This window comes from Oncorhynchus mykiss, chromosome 20 (assembly GCF_057628025.1).
Source record: "Oncorhynchus mykiss isolate SJ-2025 chromosome 20, ASM5762802v1, whole genome shotgun sequence".
Lineage (NCBI taxonomy): Eukaryota > Metazoa > Chordata > Actinopteri > Salmoniformes > Salmonidae > Oncorhynchus > Oncorhynchus mykiss.
In genome coordinates, this window is record NC_143041.1 from 23,240,012 (window position 1) to 23,266,923 (window position 26,912).

The window sequence follows — 26,912 nt, forward strand, 5'->3', positions numbered from 1 at the left end:
CCATGTTGCTCATTGCTCCAGTGTCTCATGTTGCCAGCAAAATTGTATCATGGCCTTTAATGTGCTGCTGAGCCTGAGCTGGCAGTGCTAATGTATTAATTTGAGTTTTTGCTCAATCTGATTAGGCCTACGGCCCTGTGTCAAACTGCTGCCCATAGCTCACACAGATATTTACGGTCAGCTTGTCCTGTCCGATGGGACGTTAGTTGGTGAGTGAGGGTGAGGGGTCACCTGATACAGCCCTCTGATGGAGCGGAGAATCCACAAGAGATGTTATTTTACAAATTTTTAGGATCCCAGAATCCTTCAATGATGAGCTGACACATTAGAGAATTAGAGGGTTTTGTTCAGTGATGTAATGAGAGAATAATATTAAAGGAGAGGATGTTTGACTGTAGCTTTTCATGTACAGTAGGAGAATAGATCTAAACGCTATGTGATATTTCTTAATATATGTATATTGGTATGTACATGTGCATTTAACGAGGCACAGATGTATTTCAGAGGGGTATACTACAAAGCAGTATCAATGAGTTAGTCAGCTAACTTCGATAAATTAACTGTTGATTATCTGATTCAATAAGAAAGTCAAATATCTGTTTTTGGTTGTTGAGACAATTAGACCATGCCAAATTCGCGCTTATCTTCCAAAATGTTGAAGTTATTTCAGAATATTTAGGCAAGTTAGCTGGCTAACTCCTTGATCCTAATTTTTAGTATACCCCTTCAGATTTCAGCAAGAACGAAACAATGTAAAAGTATTTTAAAACAGATATGAATTTATTGTTTCAACATTTTAAATCCAAACATTTAAACATCAAAGCTCTTGACAGTTTTTTCCCTTTCTTATCAGTAACGTAGTAGATAGCGGACTCACAGGGATGCATAAAAGCATGTCTTCTTACACTCTACATCAGCAAAGATAATATACAAACACAAACTGTGTTCACATTTACCTAACAGAGTAGAAAACTGCAGAAGCATCATTTGGCACACAAATGAATGTATTATAAACTGAGTATATTCCCTGCGTATTATCGTTACGATATTTTACAACTAAAATGCAACCGTTGGTTTCAAGGTAAAGGGTGGACAACATGTATAATGTCACATCATGATCATAATATCATCATTATTGACACAACACCAGCCAAGTGAAATAAATATTTCTTGCAGATTCACTCTTCTGGTGTGGTCTTAAAAATGATTCACACTTCTTAACACTGCTAAGCTTATTGTACTATTCTATAACAATGGTAATACATTAATGTGCCTGCTGCAGCATCAGGTGTTATATTTGAGTAATATGAAGGATATTACATTAGGGCAGTGTAGCTACTTCATAAACACAACATTATAATAAGATTATAAGCACTACTTAAGACATTTGGCGACTACCAGCCATGTACAGGCTAGACTGGGGGGGGGGGGGGGGGGTTATAAAACATGATTGAAAGGTTTAAAAAAAAAAATGTCTAGAAGTGCTTATGAAGGCAAATGTCACACACACAGCATCAAAATAGTCTGTATACTTTAAGCCATAACTACTCCCAGCTGATACATACATTACAGTAAATGTGCTCACACCAGTGTGGCTTTGGAAGGATGGGTAGGAAGGAGATAGTACAGTGCAGCTCTATTACAAACATAAAGGAAGACACACATAAGCTGCCAAGGGTTAATACTCACTAGAGGTTAGGTGTGCTTACAAGACACTACTTTCTGTACCTACTTGATTTCTAGACAACAAAACTATGTCACTGCCTTGACCTAAGCCTCTACTTACACAATGTATCCAATCAACACTGGTGGTCGTATTTAAAATAGGAGGAAACAAAAAGGAATATGCGTCTTTGTGTTACAGTATCTGGGTCATTCCACCAATTGACTACCTTTCTGGGTATTATAACATGTTTTATTTAACCTCATTTTAATATTATGTCAAAGAACAAATGTTTAACTTAATAAAAAACACTTTTTCCCATCTCAATTTTTTTTTACTATAGTAAATGCCTATTAAATGCCAAATATAGTAACATGGTTGACGGTAACATGGTTGACGGTAACAGGGTTGACGATTTCATCTTAAATCAGCCATTAATCCCCTTGTGACAGGGGGAATGGAAGCTTGTTGTGTTAAACAGGTAAGGGAAATTAAATGCAAGCTTCCCCCCAAAATGTTTTATTGTTAAAACATTTCAAGCCTGTCTATCTATGGGTAACAGGGTTGACATGTTATGCTCGACCCACTACGTTTCCCACCACAAAACAACAGGAAATGGCCAAAAAGAGTAGAACCAGCTCACCTGCTTTTACACTATGATTTGACTATTAGATATTCCATGTTCCTTTTGAAAAAATTAGTTATAGTTTCACTCTTTTAAAATGAGAGTTCAGTTCACGTTACAGAGTTGACCTTAAACGTAACAGGGTTGACATAAATTTCATGTGATTAGATCAGGTCAGGGCAACTTTGAATACATCATGAGGGGCCGCAGTGGCTCGCGGGTCTGTGTACTCACATCCCAGGGGGGGTCAATTGACCTGCAGGCCTACAACAGAGGGGCTGCGGACCGCCAGTTGCCCATCCCTGGATTAGATTAATCACTAATCACATGAAATAAATCATCATCATCAGAAATTACTTTGTCAAAGCAACAAAATAACTAGGGCTTTACAGTAACCAGGTTTCCATCCAACATTTTTATGCGAGTAAAGTAAATGTCTGATAGAAAATGTCACGACAGGCCTGATGGAAACAGCTAATTTGTTACGCTAGGTGGGATGTTTTTGTCTGTAAAATGTATTATGGGAGAAATGGCGGTATTCACAAATATTGATATAATAACTGTCATATCAAAGTAAACTCGAATTCACACCATGATATGGTGTGTGGTTCTCCCACTATGACTCGGGAAAGCATTCAGTTTATTAGGCTACAAATTAAATAACCCACAGGGCACACCCTGGTTGAATCAATGTTGTTTCCATGTCATTTCAATGAAATTATGTTGAACCACCATGGATCAGATATTGAATTGAGGTCTGTGCCCAGTGGGAAGTTATGATGAACTTCACAGGGTGGTAATAATGCACGGTGATGAGCTTGTTGCTCCTTTCCAATAAATATTGAGGGTCTTATTCTGGTGACATGATGATCGATCAGCTGCTGTTTGACAAATAAAAATAATCTCAGGGGACATCCGATTCTTTAATGAACACACAGAGAGATGTAATACTTAAAAAAACAATATAGTGCATTGTTGTGACGTAAAGAAAAACATTTCAAATACAAAAGTGCACAACTCATACTGCACAATTTAAGACAGGCAGAAGTCCCACAATTTCCTGGTACACTCCAAGGACCACCATAGACTTTAGATTTTAAGAAAATAAATACATTCTTAAGATATATTATTTACAATGGACACATTGTTCCAAGTGTCACACCTTTCAGTGCGCTTCTTTCCTCCCACCTATTCCCAGACAATTACCTACAACTAAAACAGAAAAAAACTATCCTCATTAATCAGTGCATTGGTTCCTTTTGATCATCACTTCGTTATACTATAGGGTTGTGAGGTCTAATACAGTGAGACAATTCTCAGCGCTGGTCTAAAAAGCACCAGATTTCACTACAAGTTAGAGCCTTTCGGCATGAATAATGTCCTGTAAGTGACTGTCGAATTCATTGAACGTGCAGACTGCAAACGCGGTTGTAAACTGCCCTTGGAGAAACCTCAGGACTCATATGGCTGTGTTTTTCACTAGACTCTGACTGAAGCAGCTGGTTAAAAAGATTGATTAACAAAGCCACGAAATCAAAATGCAGTGAGTAGTACATTTATTCAAACTGAGCTGCACTCTCTATCGCCTTTTTTAAATTTAATGGGATATTATATTAATGTGTCCTGATCATGCACTGGTTCCCCTGTCCACTCTCAACAACCGTTCCATTATCGTGTTATCCAGGGTTCTAGTGAGTTAGATGAGCTACAGCAATACAAAGTTGGGGTGGGAAGAAATTGGCTTGCCACAATTGACGTGGACCCAGCAACCAGCAAAAACCAGTTGTGACTCACACATTATGGCACAACGCAATATTCTTCTCAACTAGGCACACTCTTAAATATGACTTGCCCAGTGTACAACTTGCCTCTGACGAATCCAGCCCCTACTTGGCCTTGGACTCCTTGTCAGCGGCAACCTTGAGGTAGGACTTGTAGAAAAAGGAGGCGAACAGGAGCAGGTAGCTGAGGTACATGAGTGAGCCCCAGGCGATGTTGGGCACGTAAGACGGGCAGCGCACTTCGTGCATCCAGTGGTAGACCAAGCCTAAGACAGCAAGCCCCATCACCATCTGCATGATCTGGGTGGCCGTGATGACCATGGCGCAGGGTCGGGGCACCCGGTAACCAGCCGCCCGGGCAGCATAGTAGGTGTACATGAAGGAGTGGACCAGGTAGTTCATGGTCATGAACCAGCCACCACCGGCCACCTGGTCCTTGTAGGAGTACCAGGAGTAGACCAGCACGGTAATGTGATGGTACCAGTGCAGGAAGATGAGGCGCTGCTTACGGAGCACGATAAACACCGTGTCGCCTGAAAAGGGAGGGAGGGGGAAATCACTTAGTTATACTCTGATGTTTGATCACTTTCCCTCTCTCTCAAACAATAGTGAACACACATAGTAGAAGTATAAAGTTGTGAGGACCGGCTTTTTGGATCGCACTTGCAAAAAAATTATTGGAAAGATGGGATGTTGTGGTCCTCAAAAAGACAATCAAGCACTAAACACAAACACACTTGCACAAACACACACACCATATTAGGAAGCATACTACAACATACTAGCGAACTCTTAAACTGAACATACTCTACAGTCAGGGACGGCGGAACAATTTTTTGACGGGGGGGCAAACATTGTTTTTGTTTATATTTTTCGGCTTATAATTTCTGACATTTGGTAGGCCATTTGTTAGTGTACTTGTCTGTAATTAGATACATGCATCTTATCATCTGTCATGACTTGTTGCCTTAGAAGATAGAAGACTAAATTAAGCCTTGCCCACAAGAATAATGTCACTAATCGATAGAATGAAGGCATCAATAATAATCGAGTTTACAGGTGTCAAGTTCATTTTCACTTCTGCTCCTCTCGCCGGAGTGAGGACGTTTAGGGACCAGGGAGACAATAGCCCAACTCTAAAACAATGACCCAACATGTTTATAATAAGATTTCTGGATTCAGATTTTGTGTGGTTGATAAACTGTCAGCTTTTATGTCGCTGACAAAGACGTTTACACATTCCTTAATCGCACATTCGCATTCTCTCAAGACGCTGAAAGAAAGAAATTATATTATTGCAGAGACAAAATTACCATTTTAATTCTGTAGGAGTTCATATTATATTAAGCTACATGTGAGAAGTTATAGGCCTACAGTCAGTGCCCAGACTTCATTCCATTTAACCCAGTTGAGCTTCGAAGGTGCGCAGACCAGGGGGTGGGGCCGCTGCTGCCACAACCCTACTTCTGCAGTCTCTGTGTACAGTACAAACTAAACTGGTCTAATACTGTATATTGTCCCATTCTAGAAGCATGCCCTTCCTGTCTCTTGCTCAGGAGGAGACATACGTCAATTATTCCCTAATGGATTTGTTTTTGCCACCTCAGCATCTCTGTCCATTTATCAACACTATTACTTCCCTGTCTGACTGACAGATGGGCAGAAGTGACTAGATTACTGCTCTGAGAGAGGGGACAGCAACAAAATGCAGCCACACAGGTCTTAATGTAATAGGCCTCTGCTGATCAATAGAAGTGCACTAGAAACTTCAAATGCTTCCGGAATTACATAAATAGACAAATTGTTTCAAGGTTGTTTTTTGTCCTGCACCAGCCTCCTTCTCTATGATTGGCCCTCTGACCTAATTTACCAATTACAACCCACTCCATTGCTCCCACTCATTGGCCAGGGCCAGAAATGACTTGTATACATCAGCTCAAGGTGAGCTGACTATCTTGCACTGCATGACAGAGAGGTATATGCATGTCTGTACTACATTACATACACTGAGTGTACAAAATACAAGGAACACCTTCCTAATATTGAGTTGCACCCCATTTTGCCCTCAGAAAAGCCTCAATTCGTCAGGGCATGCACTCTACAAGGTGTCAAAAGTGTTTCACAGAGATGCTGGCCCATGTTGACTACAATGCTTCCCACAGTTGTGTCAAGTTGGCTAGATGTCCTTTGGGTGGTGTAGCATTCTTGATACACACGAGAAACTGTTGAGTGTGAAAAACCCTGCAGCGTTACAGTTCTTGACAAACACAAACCGCTGCGCCTGGCACCTACTAACACACCCTATTCAAAGGCACTTAAATATTTTGTCTTGCCCATTAACCCTCCGAAGGGCACACCCACAATCCATGTCTCAATTGTCTCAAGGCTTAAAAATCCTTCTGTAACCCGTCTCCTCTGATTCATCTACACTGATTGAAGTGGATTTAACAGATGACATCAATGAGAGCCTAGCGTTCACTTGAATTCACCTGGTCAGTCTATGTCATGGAATGAGGTGTTCCTAATGTTTTGTACACTCAGTGTATTTCTATCTGAAGCATTCAGAACTGGACCCTATTTGGGACATTTCTTACCCAACTCAGGGGCCTTGCTCAGGACAAAGGCGTAGGCCCAGAACTTGCTGACAGGAGCGCTGTAGAAGCTGGTGTCACACACCGACTGCTTAAAGCCACTTTTGTTGAGGACATGGAACATGTAACATCCGGTCCTGACAGCTCCGATGATACTGTGGAATGAAACACATATAGATTATGAGATAATGCAATAATGCATAGTGTTATGTGAATCTGCTCTGTCTAACTATAGGGAATTCACTATTACACACAAGTCATTGGTATACAAAACATTTTTAACACAAGTATAATGCCCATGGTCGATCAGAGTGGACTGTAAGTAGGTTTGTACACGTCTGAATTCAGCTCATATTTTTATACACCTGAACTATAAGCTTTGTGGTTGTCATAATGTAATGCGATATACATCTCTCAACTATATTATATACTGTCAGCTTTGCGGTGCCATGACGAAATGTGATATACCTCTCAACTATATGAACTGTCACTGTTGCAGTTGCCATAACGCTCTAAACCTGAAACAAGGTAAGAGATAAGATATATCAGTGGGTCACATCTCCAATTGGCTGTCCTTCCCCTGTCTCCAACCATTTTACCACCTCCATTAAGCCCAATAAAGACTTCGACACACATGGTCTTACTTTGTAAACAGGATGCGTATGCTTAGTAAACACTGTATCGATTTGTAGCTTTCCTTCTCATCTGTAACACACTGTGGCTACTTACAGAGTGAGTGTAACGTTCTGACCTTTATTTCCTTTGTTTTTGTATTTATTTAGTATGGTCAGGGCGTGAGTTGGATGGGCAGTCTGTTTGTTTTTCTATGTTTTGGGGTATTTCTATGTTTCGGCCTAGTATGGTTCTCAATCAGAGGCAGGTGTCATTAGTTGTCTCTGATTGAGAATCATACTTAGGTAGCCTGGGTTTCACTGTGTTTTTGTGGGTGATTGTTCCTGTCTCTGTGTTTGCACCAGATAGGACTGTTTTAGGTTTTCTCACGTTTATTGTTTTCTTAGTTTATTCATGTATAGTGTCTTCATAAATTAAAACATGAATAACCACCACGCTACATTTTGGTCCGCCTCTCCTTCAGATGAAGAAAACCGTTACAGTGAGGTCATTTCAATTTGGACACACTATGAAAATATGTCACCTCTCAATTGTAAATCACAAGGCCTGTGTTGTGTCTTGTACTATCATTAATGTGAAGACTTTTATATTATCAAATCAATCCTCTGTGTAATTATTATGTGATTAAACTAATCATGTAAACATTAACTAGGAAGTCGGCGCACCACGGGAAAATGTTGTTTAGAGTTACTATTTCCCAAATTGAACTCATCAGATATTTTCATATTTGATCGATTACAGTCACTTATTAATGCATTATTACCTCATCAGTCATATTCTGAATGTCGCAAACTCTTGGATATCTGCACGAATCCTAGCATAAATGATTAATCAGCGATATACCAATTAGGTTAATTATTTATTTACGAACTAACTAAGTAATCACACAGAAGTACATAAACACACACAGGATAGATTATGCATTGGTTCCTAACATGATACAATGAAAAATCATGAGTGGACTTAACCATAGTACCCTCAACACCATAGACCCTCCAAACTCATCATCAAGCTGGAGGCCCTGGGTCTCAACCCCGCCCTGTGCAACTAGGTACTGGACTTTGACGGGCTGCCCCCAGGTGGTGAAGGTAGGTAACAACATCTCAACTTCACTGACCCTCAAGGGTGTGTGCTCAGCCCTCTCCTGTACTCACTGTTCACCCACGACTGAATGGCCATGCACACCTCCAACTCAATCATCAAGCTTGCAGATGACACAACAATAGTGGGCTTGATCACCAACAACTACAAGAGGAGGTGAAGTCACTCGGAGTGTGGTGTCAGGAAAACAACCTCTCACTCAATGTCAACAAAGCATAGGAGATGATCGTGGACTTCAGGAAACAGCAGAGGGAGCACCCCCCTATCCACATCAAAGGGACAGCAGTGGAGAAGGTGGAAAGTTTTAAGTTCCTCGGCGTACACATCACAGACAAACTGAAATGGTCCACCCACACAGTGCCTCTTCAACCTCAGGAGGCTGAAGAAATTTGGCTTGTCCCCCAAAACCCTGGCAAACAATTACAGATGTCACGCCCTGACCTAAGAGATCCTTATTATTCTCTATGTTTGGTTAGGGTGTGACTCGGGTGGGAAATTCTATGTTTTCTGTTTCTTTGTTTTTGGCCGAGTGTGGTTCCCAATCAGAGGCAGCTGTCTATTGTTATCTCTGATGGGGAATCATACTTTGGCAGCCTGTTTTCCACCCGAGTTTGTGGGACCTTGTTTTCTGTTTAGTTACTATTGCCTGACAGAACTGTGCATTTTCATTTTCAATTTTGTTATTTTGTTTGAGTGTTTTTTTAAATTAAAATCAGGAACACTTTCCACGCTGCGCCTTGGTCTACTTTTTCCACCACCAACGAGAGCCGTTACAACAGATGCACAATCGAGAGCATCCTGTCGGGCTGTATCACAGACTGGTACGGCAACTGCACTGCCTTCAACTGCAAGGCTCTCCAGAAGGTGGTGCGGTCTGCACAATGCATCACCGGGCGGGCGCACACTACCTGCTCTCCATGACACCTACAGCACCCGATGTCACAGAAAGGCCAAAAAGATCATCAAGGACAACAACCACCCGAGCCACTGCCTGTTCACACCGAGAGATTGAAAAACAGCTTCTATCTCAAGGCCATCATACTGCTAAACAGCCATCACTAACTCAGAGGCTGCTGCCTACATTGAGACCCAATCACTGGCCACTTTAATAAATGGATCACTAGTCACTTTAAACAATGCCACTTTAAATAATGGCACTTTAATCATGTTTATATATCTTACATTACTCATATCATATGTATATACTGTAATTTATACCATCTACTGCACCTTGCCTATGCCGCTTGGCCATCGCTCATCCATATACTTATATGTACATATTCTCATCTCTTTTTCATTTGGTGTAACAAGCCGTCATATAAAATCACATTTTATTGGTCACATACACATGGTTGGTTAGCAGATGTTAATGCGAGTGTAGCGAAATGCTTGTGCTTCTAGTTCCGACAGTGCAGTAATATCTAACAAGTAATCTAACAGTTCCCCAACAACTACCTAATACACACAAATCTACCTAACCCTAACCCTTCAGATTTGTGTGTATTAGGTAGTTGTTGGGGAACTGTTAGATTACTTGTTAGATATTACTGCACTGTCGGAACTAGAAGCACAAGCATTTCGCTACACTCGCATTAACATCTGCTAACCAACCATGTGTATGTGACCAATAAAATTTTATATGACGGCTTGTTACACCAAATGAAAAAGCAGGGACAGGTAAGAAAGAGTGGGAGAAAAGACAAAGGACTTCACTATCATACACACAGCTGATAACTAGGCTCATTGAAATGCTAATACTTTGCACATCAACAGCCGCTCATTCGAAAGGAATTGTAATTTATATATTTACACCTATATGTTTTGTTGTCTCTCTGTTGAAATCGCAGGTCCGTCTGCTGGAGAGTCAGTCGACAGAAAGTCTCTGGTTTGTCCACCAGAGTCTTTCGTAGTTATAGCACTGTTATAATGGATACATCAGACGTACCAATGGTCGTTCGATAGGGAAATGTTCTCCAGAATGGATCTTTCTGAGTATCATTCAGTCGTTTGATAGGGAAGTGTTCTCCTCTCGTCTTCAGTCGAGTTTACTAGACTATTTTACATACAGCCTCAGACTGTGAATGTGTCATCTTGTAGTTTTCTTAACCAGCTCCATGCTCTCTGGTCTATAGTAGCCATTTTTTAACTAAATGTACATTTTGGCACAAGTGCTATTTAAGCACCTCCTATTTAAGCACTCAGGGAAAAAGGGGCGTTCTCTCCTTTTTTCGTAATGTCTGTGCTCACGTGGGTGTGGCCACCGACTTGGTTAAGACTTCATATGAAAAACAATTATCTCATTTAGAAGGCTAACATCACCTCACAAATAGTTTCATATTTAATCATATCAGTTCCCCAACATTTGGGTGTGACCCTGATCACTGGGAAATACACATTCAGAGATAAAGTTATGTTGTTATACTGTCCTTTATGGGATCCCGAAACACAACTGATCTGACATAATTGTTCTTTAAGTGCCCACGGACCACTCCAACTGTTTGAACAAAGATAAATATTGTTTCATTCCCCCATCTGTTGATGTTTTTGGTGGGAGGACTATCTTTGTTCCACAGAGGTTTATTTCCCTTAATATTGCAAGACAAGGAAGAGAGAGTTTCTGTAAGGCATTTACTGTCGGACAACTTCACCCCTCTCCCCCTCTGTAAGGGAGAGAAGGCGCTGTAGAGCAGACCCACTGTAACCTGATCCTTCGGATCCTTATAGGAGTCAAGACACCTGAAATGTAAAAATAATCCAATGATATTCCAGGAAGCCATCCCCAAACCCATGTAACTAAACACAAATCAAACAGCAGTGGGAATAACACAAGAAGAGAGCATTGAGACACAGTTGTCATTTTCAGGGAAATAATGTAGCTGCTCTGAAAACTGCACAGTCATGGGCAATTAACATTACATTATCAAATGTTAACTATCTATGTTATCTATGGTAACCAATAACGAATAACACCATTATCAACGTTAACCATCTGTAAAAACATTATCTATAGTTACTACCTACCGTCTCCACATTATCAATAGTAACTAGCTATCTATATGTTATATATGGTACCAACCTAACACCAACCTCATCATTGGTAACTAACTTTCTATTACAAAGGATTAGTAGTCTATTCTTAAAAAACATATATGGTAAAATGTTGCAGTGATTGTGCAGTAATGAATATACGGATTATAAAAGTGTTTCATATGCCAAGGACACGCTATCCTGTCCAGCTAGCACCAAGGGGATTGAGTGGGCAGGTTATGCCCACAGCTCCGGGATTAGGATTAAGGTTGGCACAGCAGGGGGCATGGGCACAGACGATGATGATGTACCTCTGTGGCACATCAAAACCCTATTGTGAGCTGTAAAATGAGGTTCTGTGTACTCCTTGACTCCTCCTTAATAATAAGGATAACAGATTGGATTTCTATAGCCCTTTTCCACAGTTATATAGTACATTGTATAGTGAATCCTGGATTGCATATGGTTGTTGTGTATATATCTGAGTTCCCAGCAGGTTTGGGGTCAATTCCATTTCAGTTCCAGACAATTCAGAAAGTTTACTAAATTCCAATTCAACATTTTCTACATGGAATTTTTATTTGATTTTTATTTCACCTTCATTTAACCAGGTAGGCTAGTTGAGAACAAGTTCTCATTTACAACTGCAACCTGGTCAAGATTAAAGCAAAGCAGTGCGACACACACAACAACACAGAGTTACACAAAACAAAACATACAGTCAATAATACAGTTGAAGAAAATCTATATACAGTGTGTGCAAATGAGGTAAAATAAGGGAGGTAAGGCAATAAATAGGCCATGGTGGTGAAGTAATTACAATATACCAATTAGACACTGGAGTGATAATGTGCAGAAGATGAAGTGCAAGTAGAGATACTGGGGTGCAAAGGAGAAAGATAAATAAATAAATAAATACAGTATGGGGATGAGGTAGTTTGATGGGATATTTACAGATGGGCTATGTACAGGTGCAGTAATCTGTGAGCTGCTGTGACAGCTGGTGCTTAAAGCTAGTGAGGGCGAAATTAGTCTCCAGCTTCAGTGATTTTTGCTTGTCTGGAGGTTTGTTAACACAGTGTCCAAAGAATTGCCAGAAGTATACAGAATGGTCTCGTCTGTGTAGAGGTGGATCAGAGAATCACCAGCAGCAAGAGCGACATCATTGATGTATACAGAGAAGAGAGTCGGCCCGAGAATTGAACCCTGTGGCACCCCCATAGAGACTGCAGAGGTCATTTGAGAAACCGAGGCTGTTTAGTCTGCCGATAATAATGTGGTGATTGACAGAGTTGAAAGCCTTGGCCAGGTCGATGAATACGGCTGCACAGTAATGTCTCTTATCGATGGAGGTTATGATATTGTTTAGGACCTTGAGTGTGGCTGAAGGTGCACCCATGACCAACTCTGAAACCAGACTGCATAGCGGAGAAGGTACGGTGGGATTCAAAATGGTCGGTAATCTGTTTGTTAACTTGGCTTTTGAAGACCTTAGAAAGGTAGGGTAGGACAGATATAGATCTGTAGCAGTTTGGGCCCTTTGAAGAGGGGGATGATCGCGGCAGCTTTACAATCTTTGGGAATCACAGACCATACGAAAGAGAGGTTGAACAGGCTATAAATAGGGGTTGCAACAATTTCAGCAGATCATTTTAGAAAGAGAGGTTCCAGATTGTCTGGCCCGGCTGATTTGTAGGGGTCCAGATTTTGCAGCTCTTTCAGAACATCAGCTAACTGGATTTGGGTGAAGGAGAAATGGTGGAGGCTTGGGTGAGTTGCTGTGGTGGGTGCCTGGCAGTTGACCCTGGATAGGGTTAGCCAGTTGGAAAGCATGGCCAGCCATAGAAAAATGCTTATTGCAATTCTCAATTATAGTGGATTAATCAGTGGTGACAGTGTTTCCTAGTCTCAGTGCAGTGGGCAGCTGGGAGGAGGTGCTCTTATTTTCCATGGACTTTACAGTGTCCCAGAACCTTTTTGAGTTTGTGCTACAAGATTCAAATTTCTGTTTGAAAAAGCTAGCCTTTGCTTTCCTAACTGCCTGTGTATTTTGGTTCCTAACTTCCCTGAAAAGTTGCATATCACAGGGGCTATCCGATGCTAATGTACACCACAGGATGTTTTTGTGCTGGTCAAGGGCAGACAGGTCTGGGGTGAACCAAGGGCTATATCTGTTCCTGGTTCTAAATGTTTTGAATGGAGCATGCTTATTTAAGATGGTGAGGAAGGCAGTTTTAAAGAATAACCAGGCATCCTCTACTGACGGAATGAGGTCAATATCATTCCACGATACCCCGGCCAGGTCGATTAGAAAAGGCCTGCTCGCTGAAGTGTTTTAGGGAGCGTTTAACAGTGATGAGGAGTGGTTGTTTGACAGCAGACCCAATACGGATGCAGGCAATGAGGCAGTGATCGCTGAGATCTTGTTTGAAAACAGCAGAGGTGTATTTGGAGGGCGAGTTGGTTAGGATAATATCTATGAGGGTGCCCGTGTTTACGAATTTGGGGTTGTACCTGGTAGGTTCATTGATAATTGGTGTGAGATTCAGGGCATCAAGCTTAGATTGTAGGATGGCCGGGGTGTTAAGCATGTCCCAGTTTAGGTCACCAAGCAACACAAGCTCTGACGATAGATGGGGGGCAATCAATTCACATATGGTGTCCAGGGCACAGCTGGCGGCAGAGGGTGGTCTATAGCAAGCGGCAATGGTGAGAGACTTGTTTCTGGAAAGGTGGAAAAAAGTAGAAGCTTGAATTGTTTGGGTACAGACCTGGATAGTAAGACAGAACTCTGCAGGCTATCTCTGCAGTAGATTGCAACACCGCCCCCTTTGGCAGTTCTATCTTGGCGGAAGATGTTATAGTTAGGGATGGAACTTTTAGGGTTTTTGGTGGTCTTCATAAGCCAGGATTCAGACACTGCTAAGACATCCGGGTTGGCAGAGTGTGCTAAAGTAATGAATAAAACAAACTTAGGGAGGAGGCTTCTAATGTTAACATTCATGAAACCAAAGCTTTTACGGTTACAGAAGTCAACAAATGAGAGCACCTGCAGGTCCTGGATTAACCTCTACATCACCAGAGGAACAGAGGAGAAGTCGGATAAGGGGACGGCTAAAGACTATAAGAACTGGTTGTCTAGTACGTTCGGAACAGAGAGTAAAAGGAGCAGGTTTCTGGGCGCAATAGAATAGATTCAAGGCATAATGTACAGACAAAGGTATGGTAGGATGTGAGTACATTGGAGGTAAACCTAGGCATTGAGTAATGATGAGAGAGATTGTCTGTAGAGACGTTTAAACCAAGTTATGTCACCGCATATGGGGGAGGTGGAACTAAATGGTTGGTTAAGGCATATTGAAAAGGGCTAGAGGCTCTACAGTGAAATAAGACAACAATCACTAACCAGTACAGTAATGGACAAGGCATATTGATATTAGGGAGAGGCATGAGTAGCCGAGTGATCATTGGGGTCCAACATTGAAGATCATTTTTACATTTCGGTGTACTTCCTGAATAGACTGGATATGAAATGGAATTGACCCCAACCCTGGTTCACAGCCAATTTATACAGTGCATTCAGAAAGTTTTCAGACCGCTTCACCTTTTCCACCATTTGGTACATTACAGCCTAATTCTAAAAGGGATTTTAAAAAATGGGTCCTCAATTTACACACAATAGCCCATTATGACAAAGCAAAAACAGGCTTGTAGAAATATTAGCAAATTTATTACAAATAAACACTTAAATACCTTATTTACTTAAGTATTCAGACCCTTTGCTATGAGACTCGAAATTGAGCTCAGGTGCATCCAGTTTCTATTGATCATCCTTGAGATGTTTATTCAACTTGATTGGAGTCCACCTGTGGTAAATTAAATGTATTGTACATTATTTGGAAAGGCACACACCTGTCTATATATGGTCCCACAGTTGACCTTGCATGTCAGAGCAAAAACCATGCGATGAGGTCGAAGGAATTGCCCGTAGAGCTCCTCGATGAACAGATCTGGGGAAGGGTACCAAAAAATGGCTACAGCATTGAAGGTACCCAAGAACACAATGGCCTCAATCATTCTTAAATGGAAGAAGTTTGGAACCCCCAAGACTCTTCCTAGAGCTGGCCGCCCGGCCAAACTGGGCAGTCGGGGGAGAAGGGCCTTGGTCTGTGAGGTGACCAAGAACCTGATGGTCACTCTGACAGAGCTCCAGAGTTCCTCTGTGTAGATGGGATAACCTTCCAGAAGGACAACCATCTCTGCAGCACTCCACCAAGTAAGCCTTTATGGTAGATTGACCAGAGAGAACCACTCCTCAGTAAAAGGCACATGACAGCCCACTTGGAATTTGCCAAAAGGCACCTAAGGGACTCTCAGACCATGAGAAACAAGATTCTCTGGTCTGATGAAACCAACACTTTGTAGCCTGAATTCCAAGCGTCTTGTCTGGAGGAAACCTTGCATCATCCCTACAGTGAAGTATGGTGGTGGCAGCATCATGCTGTGGGGATGTTTTTCAGCAGCAGGGACTAGGAGACTAGTCAGGATCGAGGGAAGATGAACAGAGTAAAGTACAGAGAGATCCTTGATGAAAACCTGCTCCAAAGTGCTCATGGATGTCATTGAAGAAGAGGAGTTTAAAGGAGAAGTTTTCAGATTTCGCTCTAGAAATCCCTGTTTTTACGTATTCCATGTGTGTGTTTAGAAGAGGAAAATGTCACCCCTAAATCAAGATTGTCCATTTAAACACCGTTAATTCTGAGAGAGAACTAGCTCTATATACAAAAATCTTTGTGGCCAACATTTCCCCTGCTGAGGTTAGCAAGGATGAGGGAGGATAACGAGGCTAACCACCATCAACACTGATGTTGAGCTTCACTCACACTGATTGGTTGAGTAATTGATTGAATGATTGATTATAGTTTGATGGTGTTTAGGAATACACATAAAGCTATTATTACTGCAACAAAGTGGTCCGTGTGTGTCACTCACCTGAAGATAGCCAAACTGAGTGACCAGAGGACAAGTGGTCGGCGCAGGTTCAGCTTGGGCCTCTCTCTCATGAAGTGTTGGACCCCGAAGATGATTGCAGCATACAGTCCACAGAACATAAAGGACTTGCTCCTATTGAGGAAAAAATAAACACAAAAACAAATCATCAAACCTGTTCTTAAGTGATTAGTGTACTTACCTGTGCCCTAGGCCATGATTTAGATGAGCGCACGGTGGAAATGCAAAAAAGATCTGAATCTTAATGGTCCTATTCCAGACACATTTTCACCTCATTTAACACCAGGTGCCTCGTGACATGGCACATCTTGGGGGGGGGCTTACCTCATGTGTTCGCTATTGCTCCTCTATTTCCCTCAAGCAAGATGGGAGGCCGATGATATCAGCGGGCACCACTGACCAACTCCTTAAATGCCCTACTCCTTGAAGTTTGCAGTGGTCTAAAAAACACTATTTCGCTCAAAACATTTTTTTTTTTTACCCTTTAGTGTGTGTACTTTATTGTATTTATAGTTAGGATATTGCTTTTCAACCGGAAAAATAAATTGTAAAAAAATCACTGGAGACTGTCTTAAATCTATTTTAGACTACAACCATGCATTTATGTGATGAATGATCATTCTGAATGGATGAACCAGTCATAAGCCGACTTTTAGGATTGACACTGCAGTTCACATTTCTAGTTCCTTTTTACTTGGTGGCAGTCCTCTGAATGTACACACAGCAAGCCACGAGGCGAGCTAAGCTAAACTCGATCATCTACATTTCCACAGACTGATACCGTACTGGCATTATACAGATGATGTTACATAAGGCTATTAACAGTGGAGGCTGCTGAGGGGAGGACGGCTCATAATAATGGCTGAAACGGAGTACAATGGATGGAATGGAGTGAATGGAATGGTATCAAACACATGAAAACCATGTTTTTGGTACCCTTCTATTTATTCCATTCCAGCCATTATTATGAGCCGTTCCCCCCTCCATCCCCTCTATTTTCCAGACTCCATCCCTATTCGTAATCATGGAACCAATGATTAACCAAGCTTAGATGTTGACATACTAACCAGAACTTCTACTACTGCAGCCCGTGGGTAATCAGGCAATTAGATTGAGTATACGTCGCTCCCGTCTAAAATCAACTGTGATGCTATGTGAAAACAGCTAGAAGCGGGATGCAATGACAATACTAGATATATCACTGACTGGACATTTGTTTTAACCAAAAGGTCAGTTGAGGCACTAAGGCTGAATACTAGAAAGCAATGATGTGTGTACTTCAGAGGGGGTTTATTTTGATGACGGACCAGATGACTAATCCAGATTGACAGAATACATATTAAACAGATAAGATGTTGTTGCTTGACCCAGTTTGGTAGGACTATATACAGGGCACAATACAGTAGGGCTTTAGTGGTCATTCTCAGTCCCAAACTTTCACTAAACTGATGAAGGATTCCATAGGGAAGCATTAAGAGCAATACCATCACTGTGTCTATGGATAGTCAAAAGCTATTTAAAACTATTATACATCTAAGTTGATTTATTTATGCATTTTGTCTCAGGGAAGTGAACCCGGGTCACTGTTGTGAAAGGCAAACAACCTATGTATCGCTCCATTAGGGTTAACACAATTGGTGGGAATTGTAACTTGGCTCATATAGTGAGGATCGCTAAAGTATTCCGGTGAACCCCTCCCTTTGTGTAAACTGGAGTGGCTCAATGTAGTGCACTCCCTATTTCTGACTGTGAAACAATGCTGAGTAGACTGCCTTATCATAACTACCTAGCCACTGGAAACAGGGAATGTGTTATGGGCATTACAGAGCAGGAGAAAGAGAATGGAGAGAAGCAGCAGTCATTGTATCCTTTGGAGGTGGAGGTCAAATACAATGTGTTGGCCTTATTTTGCTCCTTGAAAGAGAGAAAATGAGGGCCTGAGACCCGAGAGAGGGGTGGAGGGTTCTGGGGGAGCAAAAGTTCTCAGAAAGCAGACATTTCTGCCTTTTCTACTAGCTAGCTTGTTTGGCTAATCAGCAGAATGCATGCTGAAGCAGGTCTAGACCATTAATCACAGCGTGGCAGGCCTGGATGTCACATGCAAGCAAAGCATTGGTGTTTCGTGTGCCTCTCTAGATGTGCTTTTAGACTATTCCAACTATCCTCCACTTCGATGCTTTGCTGTAGCCTACGCAAATGAGCTCGATCTGAGGAATGCATGGGCAGGGTGAAACAGGGTGAATTTATTTGGCCAACACTGCACATTTCCAGGAATTTTTCAATCCACATTGACAGCTTTCTTGCCTCTGAGACTGTCTCTTAAGTCAGAAAATGCCAACAAGAACCCAAGTACGTCTGTGCAGAAATGTGGTCTGTCTTGGTCTTCAGACAATTGATTGTACACAAAGAGAAGCATTTGAGACCATTTTGGTTTGTGTGCTGGGTAGCATATACTAATTTGATAGGGAGAGCCGGTGAGTTGATATTAAAAGTTATTAAATGTAAGCCTATTGATATCCTATATTGTAAATATGCCTATGTATTTAATACAGTAATCATCACATTAGATATTTAGTAATCATTCATTGCATGTGACTGCACGTGCATGTAACACAAACTGAAGTGAACAGCAGATAGGCTATACATCGAGTTTGACGTCATATTGTAGTAACAATGTAACAAGCAACATAGGGGATGGCATCTGTATCGTGCGATGGATCAAAGGTCATTAACGTTAATAAAAGATGAAAGCTGAAGTTAAGTTGGTAGCATAGTCAAAACTAACATTGTGTCTGCTCTTCGATACAAATGTTTTTAAAAAACGCGACATATGTTCGGAATCATTGAAGAATCTGGTCAATATACAGATTTTATCGCAATGAGCCATTGTTTACACAATGCAATCGCTCGTTGCGGGACGAAGCACAACGTGTAGCCTACATGACATTGTGTTTGGATGAGAGCTCAATCCATCCAAAATTGGCGGTGGGAATTCACCGGCTTTAGACTACGTAGGCTAGGCTACTCTTTTATCCAGGGATGAATTGGTAACGTTAGCCTACTCACCAGTTTTCTTGCATCCATTCGAGAGCGCCCTTTTCATCAAATTTTCTCTCAAAATCGTATTCTGCAAGCGGGATGTGTTCTGTCTCGTTCATTTTCGTAATTTCAGTTTCCTCCAGTAAAAATCCTGGTCTATGTTTTCACCCTGTCTGTTGGGTTGAATTATCTAGGTTTGGGAGCAAATGGGAGGATGCAGTAGAGAGTAGAGATGCACTTCCCGGCTGTCACTCACGCACAGTAGCTGAGCGCAATCACTTCCCCTCTTGCCTGGCTACCCCAAACTCCTTGCTCCGGCCTAACCTCCTAAAGTATCAAGCGTAAAAAGAAATGCCTGAAACTAGATCCCCTGCATACTGGTCTTGACGAGAATAAAAAAAAACTGTCGTGGGAGGTGCTCTTCTGCACTGTTCAACCAATCAATAAATGTGGAGGAGGAGTTAAGATGGAGTTCCGCGTCACAGGCTCTCTTCCCATTACCCTTGAAAACAGGAACATCCGGTTGTTGGGGACCGGGCGAGGCTAGGGTTACCACAGCCACAAAGTAAGCATTGGCTATAGGTTTATTGTAAAAATTCATGAAAACTAAAATGAATTTATTGGTCTTAATTTAAGATTATGGTTAGGTATGAAGCATTAGGGTTAGGCATGTAGTTAAGATTAGGGTTAGGGTTAGGTTTAAAAAATCTATTGTAGAAATTAGGTAGCGTGCCTCTGGTTGTCATTGGCTAGCTCCGGCCAAAAGCTGTGCCAAGCCCATGGACATTGGCCACTGACTGGAACGAACTGCAAAAATCACTGAAGCTGGAGATTCCCATCTCCCTCACTAGCTTTAAGAACCAGCTGTCAGAGCAGCTCACAGATCACTGCACCTGTTCATAGCCCATCTGTATACAGCCCATCTATCTACCTCATCCCCATACTGTATTTATTTATTTTGCTCCTTTTGCACCACAGTATCTCTACTTGCACATCCATCTTTTGCACATCTACCATTCCAGTGTTTAACTGCCATATTGTAATTACTTCGCCACCCTGGCCTATTTATTGCCTTATAACTCCCTTATTTGACCTAATTTGCACTCCCTGTATATATACTTTGTTTTCTTTTTTCTACTGTATTATTGACTGTATGTTTTGTTCATTCCATGTGTAACTCTGTGTTGTTGTGTGTCGATCTGCTATGCTTGATCTTGGCCAGATCACAGTTGCAAATGAGAACTTGTTCTCAACTAGCTTACCTGGTTAAGTAAATAGTATCTTCAGGGAGGGATGTGATTCCTCCCAGACCATTTCTAGAATTGAAATCTATTCTAGACCGTCTGATTCGTCCCAGAAACTGATGGGTTGAGCCCAGTGGAGGGTATACACAGGTATAAGCCTGTATACCCACTTATTTTTCAGTGGGCATTGCATATACTCACTTCTTGATCCCCACAATGTGTATCAAAGTAGTGTAGTGGACGTATACGTCATATCAATTAATAAGGCTATACAAATCACATCTTAATTGTCACATACACATGGTTAGCAGATGTTAATGCGAATGTAGCAAAATGCATGTGCTTCTAGTACCGACCATGCAGTAATATCTAACAAGTAATCTAATCGGACGGCATAGGCTAGATGCAGTAGATGGTATAGAGTACAGTATATACATATGAGATGAGTAATGTAGGGTATGTAAACATTATATAAAGTGGGATTGTTTAAAGTGGCTAGTGATACATTTATTACATTCTATTTTTAATTATTAAAGTGGCTAGAGATGAGTCAGTATGTTGGCAGCAGCCACTCAATGTTAGTGATGGCTGTTTAACATGGCTCTGAGATAGAAGCTGTTTTTCAGTCTCTCAGTCCCAGCTTTGATGCATCAGTACTGACCTCACCTTCTGGATGAAAGCTGGGTGTTAGGGCAGTGGCTCGGGTGGTTGTTGTCCTTGATGATCTTTTTGGCCTTCCTGTGACATTGGGTGGTGTAGGTGTCCTGGAGGGCAGGTAGTTTGCCCCGGTGATGCGTTGTGCAGGGCTCACTATCCTCTGGAGAGCCTTATGGTTGTGGGCGGAGAAGTTGCTGTACCAGGCGGTGATACAGCCCGACAGGATGCTCTCGATTGTGCATCTGTAAAAGTTTGTGAGTGTTTTTGGGTGACAAGCCAAATTTCTTCAGCCTCCTGAGGTTGAAGAGGCGCTGCTGCGTCTTCTTCACCACGCTGTCTGTGTGGGTGGACCATTTCAGTTTATCCGTGATGTGTACGCCGAGGAACTTAAAAAACTTTCCACTTTCTCCACTACTGTCCCGTTGATGTGGATAGGGGGCTGCCTCCTCTGCTGTTTCCTGAAGTCCATGATCATCTCCTTTGTTTTGTTGACATTGAGTGTGAGGTTATTTTCCTGACACCACACCCCGAGGGCCCTCACCTCCTCCCTGTAGGCCGTCTTGTCGTTGTTGGTAATCAAGCCTACTGTAGTGTCGTCTGCAAACTTGATGATTGGGTTGGAGGTGTGCATGGCCACGCAGTCATGTGTGAACAGGGAGTACAGGAGAGGGCTCAGAACGCACCATTGTGGGGCCCCAGTGTTGCGGATCAGCGGGGTGGAGATGTTGTTACCTACCCTCACCACCTGGGGGCGGCCCGTCAGGAAGTAAACACACCAGCCAGCTGGTCTGCGCATGCTCTGAGGACGCGGCTAGGGATGCTGTCTGGGCTGGCAGCCTTGCGAGGGTTAACACGTTTAAATGTTTTACTCACGTTGGCTGCAGTGAAGGAGAGAGGAACAGATCAGAATGTTTATCTTAAATGTTATAAACTATTATTTGTTGATATTTTAGGCACAGCGATGTGCACAAGGCAGTAGGCCTACACGTGAATGTAAACATCGCTCTAAAATGCAAGAGGTTTCATGGACAGAGATGGAAATATTGGTTAGAAATTTAGAAAGAGGGGAGATCTAAAGATGCAACAACTATCATGGATTGTTATTATGACTACGATAATGCCTTTGGCTGCTAGACAATGAAAGATAGTTGAAAGAAAACCAGTACAACAGGAGAACACATATGAGTAAGTCTTAATAAAATATTTTCCTCCACTTTTCTCTGGCGGGATTTTGGCTACAGGCTACTTTGAAGCAAGGTAAGACACGACTCATAATATATGAAGTATGAAGTAAAACGTCCAGGTTTCAAGGAACAGGAAAAATATAGCGATGCTATTGTACGCCTAACATCTTCTGGTAGATGGAAAGGCTTTCCCAAAAAACCCTCTTATTTAAATGTTAAAGGGTAACTTCACAAAACAAATCTAAATTTCTTAGATTTTTCCCAGACCTCAAAAGGGGTCTCCTGCTGTGGTTTAAGCATTATTATGGACTTAAAACATCCAATGTAGTTATTTTCCTATTAAATAAGTGTGACTTTGAGAGCAAAAATCTGAAGAAAATAATGTAAAATTCAGAAACTCGTGAATTTCTGACTCAGTTGACAGCCTAATTGATCTGTTTCAATAGTAGGCCTACTATTAGCCTACTTGCACAGTACATCTTGGGTTGGCCTGACTGTGAAATACCAATATGGGATTGATACATTTTGATCATTCAGAGTGAATGTCACTGTTTCTCACAGAAGTTATCACACAAGGCGCCTTTACTTCACCGGGCAGGGCATTTGGGAAGTTTTTGTCAAAATTAGAGTACCCATTTCTCTAGGCATCACAACACCACTGGTTGGGCCAGAGCCAGAACACTCATTTAGAAAATACATCATTGGCTTTGATACATTGTTTGGTTAGAGATGATCCAATCGCTGATTACTTTATTTTCTACAACACACCTCATTTTGACGTCACCAAAACCAACTTCAATGATGGCATTCCAGACTGAAGTATGTAGCGAATGATAAAGCAGTGGAATAATTCAGTTTGAGTCATCAGGCAACATCCTCTTAATCTCATGGACTGAAAGCCAAAATGTTGGAGGGAGAGAAGATGGAGCTTGAATCAGTCTAATCACTCTGAATCGGTCTAAATCACTCATGTTGCTTTCAACTGGATGGTGCTCAATGACAGATTTAGCTCATGATTGAAACATAGGCCAAATTAGTCTCATGTTTCATTCAATTTGACTGATTCAACACACAAACATCTGAGAGTGTCCTATGCCAAACATATTGAGCCCCCTCTTGGGATGCTGTGGCCAGTCAGACAGGCAGTAGTTATATTGTCAGTTACTACTATTAAACAATTATTTAACTTTTAAGAACTGAGGCATTCACTTTCCAACTATGGTCAAAGATAGTGCTATAGAAAATACACTAAGGCTGTCACACCCTGATCTTTTTTCCTGTCCTTGTGATTGTCTCTACCCCCCTCCAGGTGTCGCCCATCTTCCCCATTATCCCCGGTGTATTTTTACCTGTGTTTTCTGTTTTTCTGTTGCCAGGTCGTCTTGTTTGTCAAGTCAACCAGAGTTTTTCTCAGCTCCTGCTTTTTCCCGGTGTCACGCCCTGACCTAAGTATTCTTTGTTTTCTTTATATATTTTGGTTAGGTCAGGGTGTGACATGGGTGATGTATGTGTTTTTGTACTGTCTAGGGTTTTTTGTAGGTTTATGGGGTTGTTTACCATCTAGGTGTTTATGTATGTCTATGGTTGCCTAGATTGTTTCTCAATTAGAGGCAGCTGTTTATCATTGTCTCTAATTGGGAACCATATTTAGGCAATCATCTTCTTTGGGTATTTTGTGGGTTATTGTCTATGTTATGTTGCATGTTTGCACTCAGTTTTGATAGCGGTCACGTTTGTCTTATTATTTTGTTTGTTTAGTGTACTTTGTGTTTTTCGTCTTTCATTAAAAAAATACTGCGCTTTGGTGTCCTCACTACGACGATCGTGACAGAATAACCCACTAACAATGGACCAAGCAGCAGCAGCGGCAAAGAATGGAGGACTCATGGACTTGGGAGGAGATTCTGGATGGCGAAGGACCCTGGGCACAGCCAGGGGAATATCGCCACCCCAAAGCAGAGCTGGAGGCAGCGAAAGCAGAGAAGCGCCGGTATGAGGAGGCAGCATGGCAGCGTGGCTGGAAGCCCGAGAGGGAGCCCCAAAAAAATATTGGGGGGGAAGCACACAGGGAGTGTGGCGAAGCCAGGTAGGAGACCTTCGCCAACTTCCTGTGCTTACCGGAGAGAGAGAGGAACCATGTTATGCGGTGGAGCGCACTGTGTCCCCGTGCATGTGCATAGCCCGGTTCGGTACATTCCAGCTCCTCGTATCGGCCAGGCTAGGGTGGGCATCGAGCCAGGTGCCATGAAGCCGGCTCTACGCATCTGGTCTCCAGTGCATCTCCTCAGGCCGGCATACATGGCACCAGCCTTACGCATGGTGTCCCCGGTTCGCCAGCACAGCCCAGTGCGGGCTATTCCACCTCGCCGCACTGGTCTGGCTACGGGGAGCATTCAACCAGGTAAGGTTTCGGCAGGCTCGGTGCTCAAGATCTCCAGTGCGCCTTCACGGTCCGGTCTATCCGGTGCCACCTTCACACACCAGCCCTCCGGTGGCAGCTCCCCGCACCAGGCTGTCTCTTCGTCTCATCCCTACAGGTGCTCCCATCTGTCCAGCGCTGCCAGAGCCTTCCTCCTGCCTAGCGCTGCCAGTCTCGCGTCTGTCCTGAGCTGCCAGTCTCCTGTCGGTCCTGAGCCGCCAGAGTCTCCCGTCGGTCCTGAGCCGCCAGAGTCTCCCGTCGGTCCTGAGCCGCCAGAGTCTCCCGTCGGTCCTGAGCCGCCAGAGTCTCCCGTCGGTCCTGAGCCGCCAGAGTCTCCCGTCGGTCCTGAGCCGCCAGAGCCGTCAGCCTGCCAGGAGCGGCCAGAGCCGTCAGCCAGCCAGGAGCCTCAAGAGCCTTCAGCCAGCCAGGAGCTGCCAGAGCCGCCTGTCATGCTGGCAATGCTGGAATCTCCCTCCTGTCCGGAGCTGCCAGAGCCGCTCCTCAGTCCAGAGGCGCCTTTCCGTCCAGTGGCGCTCTCTACGATGATCTTCAGTCCGGGGCTCGCTGCGAGCGTCCCGCACCCGAGACGCCGCCGTGAAAAAGGCCCACCCGGACCCTCCGCTTTTGATTAGGTTTTTGCGGCCAGAGTCCGCACCTTTGTGGGGGTGTACTGTCACGCCCTGACCTGAGTATTCTTTGTTTTCTTGGGGCAAAAAAGTATTTAGTCAGCCACCAATTGTGCAAGTTCTCCCACTTAAAAAGATGAGAGAGGCCTGTAATTTTCATCATAGGTACACTTCAACTATGACAGACAAAATGAGGGAAGAAAATCCAGAAAATCACATTGTAGGATTTTTTATGAATTTATTTGCAAGTTATGGTGGAAAATAAGTATTTGGTCAATAACAAAAGTTTATCTCAATACTTTGTTATATACCCTTTGTTGGCAATGGCAGAGGTAAAACATTTTCTGTAAGTCTTCACAAGGTTTTCACACACTGTTGCTGGTATTTTGGACAATTCCTCCATGCAGATCTCCTCTAGAGCAGTGATGTTTTGGGGCTGTTGCTGGGCAACACATACTTTCAACTCCCTCCAAAAATGTTCTATGGGGTTGAGATCTGGCTAGGCCACTCCAGGACCTTGAAATGCTTCTGACGAAGCCACTCCTTCGTTGCCTGGGCGGCATGCTGAAAGACCCAGCCACGTTTCATCTTCAATGCCCTTGCGGCAGGGTAGCCTAGTGGTTAGAACATTGGGCTAGTAACCGGAAGGTTGCGAGTTCAAATCCCCGAGCTGACAAGGTACAAATCTGTCATTCTGCCCCTGAACAGGCAGTAACCCACTGTTCCTAGGCCGTCATTGAAAATAAGAATTTGTTCTTAAAACTGACTTGCCTAGTTAAATAAAGATAATAATAAATGCCTTTGCTGATGGAAGGAGGTTTTCACTCAAAATCTCACAATACATGGTCCCATTCATTCTTTCCTTTACACGGATCAGTCGTCCTGGCCCCTTTGCAGAAAAACAGCCCCAAAGCATGATGTTTCCACCCCCATGCTTCACAGTAGGTATGGTGTTCTTTGGATGCAACTCAGCATTCTTTGTCCTCCAAACACGACGAGTTGAGTTTTTACCAAAAATGTATATTTTGGTTTCATCTGACCATATGACATTCTCACAATCTTCTTCTGGATCATCCAAATGCTCTCTAGCAAACTTCAGACGGGCCAGGACATGTACTGGCTTAAGCAGGGGGACACGTCTGGCACTGCAGGATTTGAGTCCCTGGCAGCGTAGTGTGTTACTGATGGTAGGCTTTGGTCCCAGCTCTCTGCAGGTCATTCACTAGGTCCCCCCGTGTGGTTCTGGGATTTTTGCTCACCGTTCTTGTGATCATTTTGACCCCACGGGGTGAGATCTTGCGTGGAGTCCCAG

At 42.8% G+C, this 26,912-nt stretch overlaps 1 protein-coding gene across 1 annotated transcript; it reads right to left on the minus strand.

Moving 5' to 3' along the window:
- Positions 1-761: 761 nt before the first annotated feature.
- On the minus strand, positions 762-19,915 carry LOC110499154 (very long chain fatty acid elongase 6). Its single transcript, XM_021576104.3, has 4 exons — positions 19,498-19,915; positions 16,414-16,545; positions 6,664-6,815; positions 762-4,602 (listed from the first exon to the last, which is right to left on the minus strand). The coding sequence occupies exons 1-4, from the start codon at positions 19,587-19,589 to the stop codon at positions 4,175-4,177; spliced, it is 804 nt and encodes a 267-aa protein (XP_021431779.1). The 5' UTR covers positions 19,590-19,915; the 3' UTR covers positions 762-4,174.
- Positions 19,916-26,912: the final 6,997 nt, after the last annotated feature.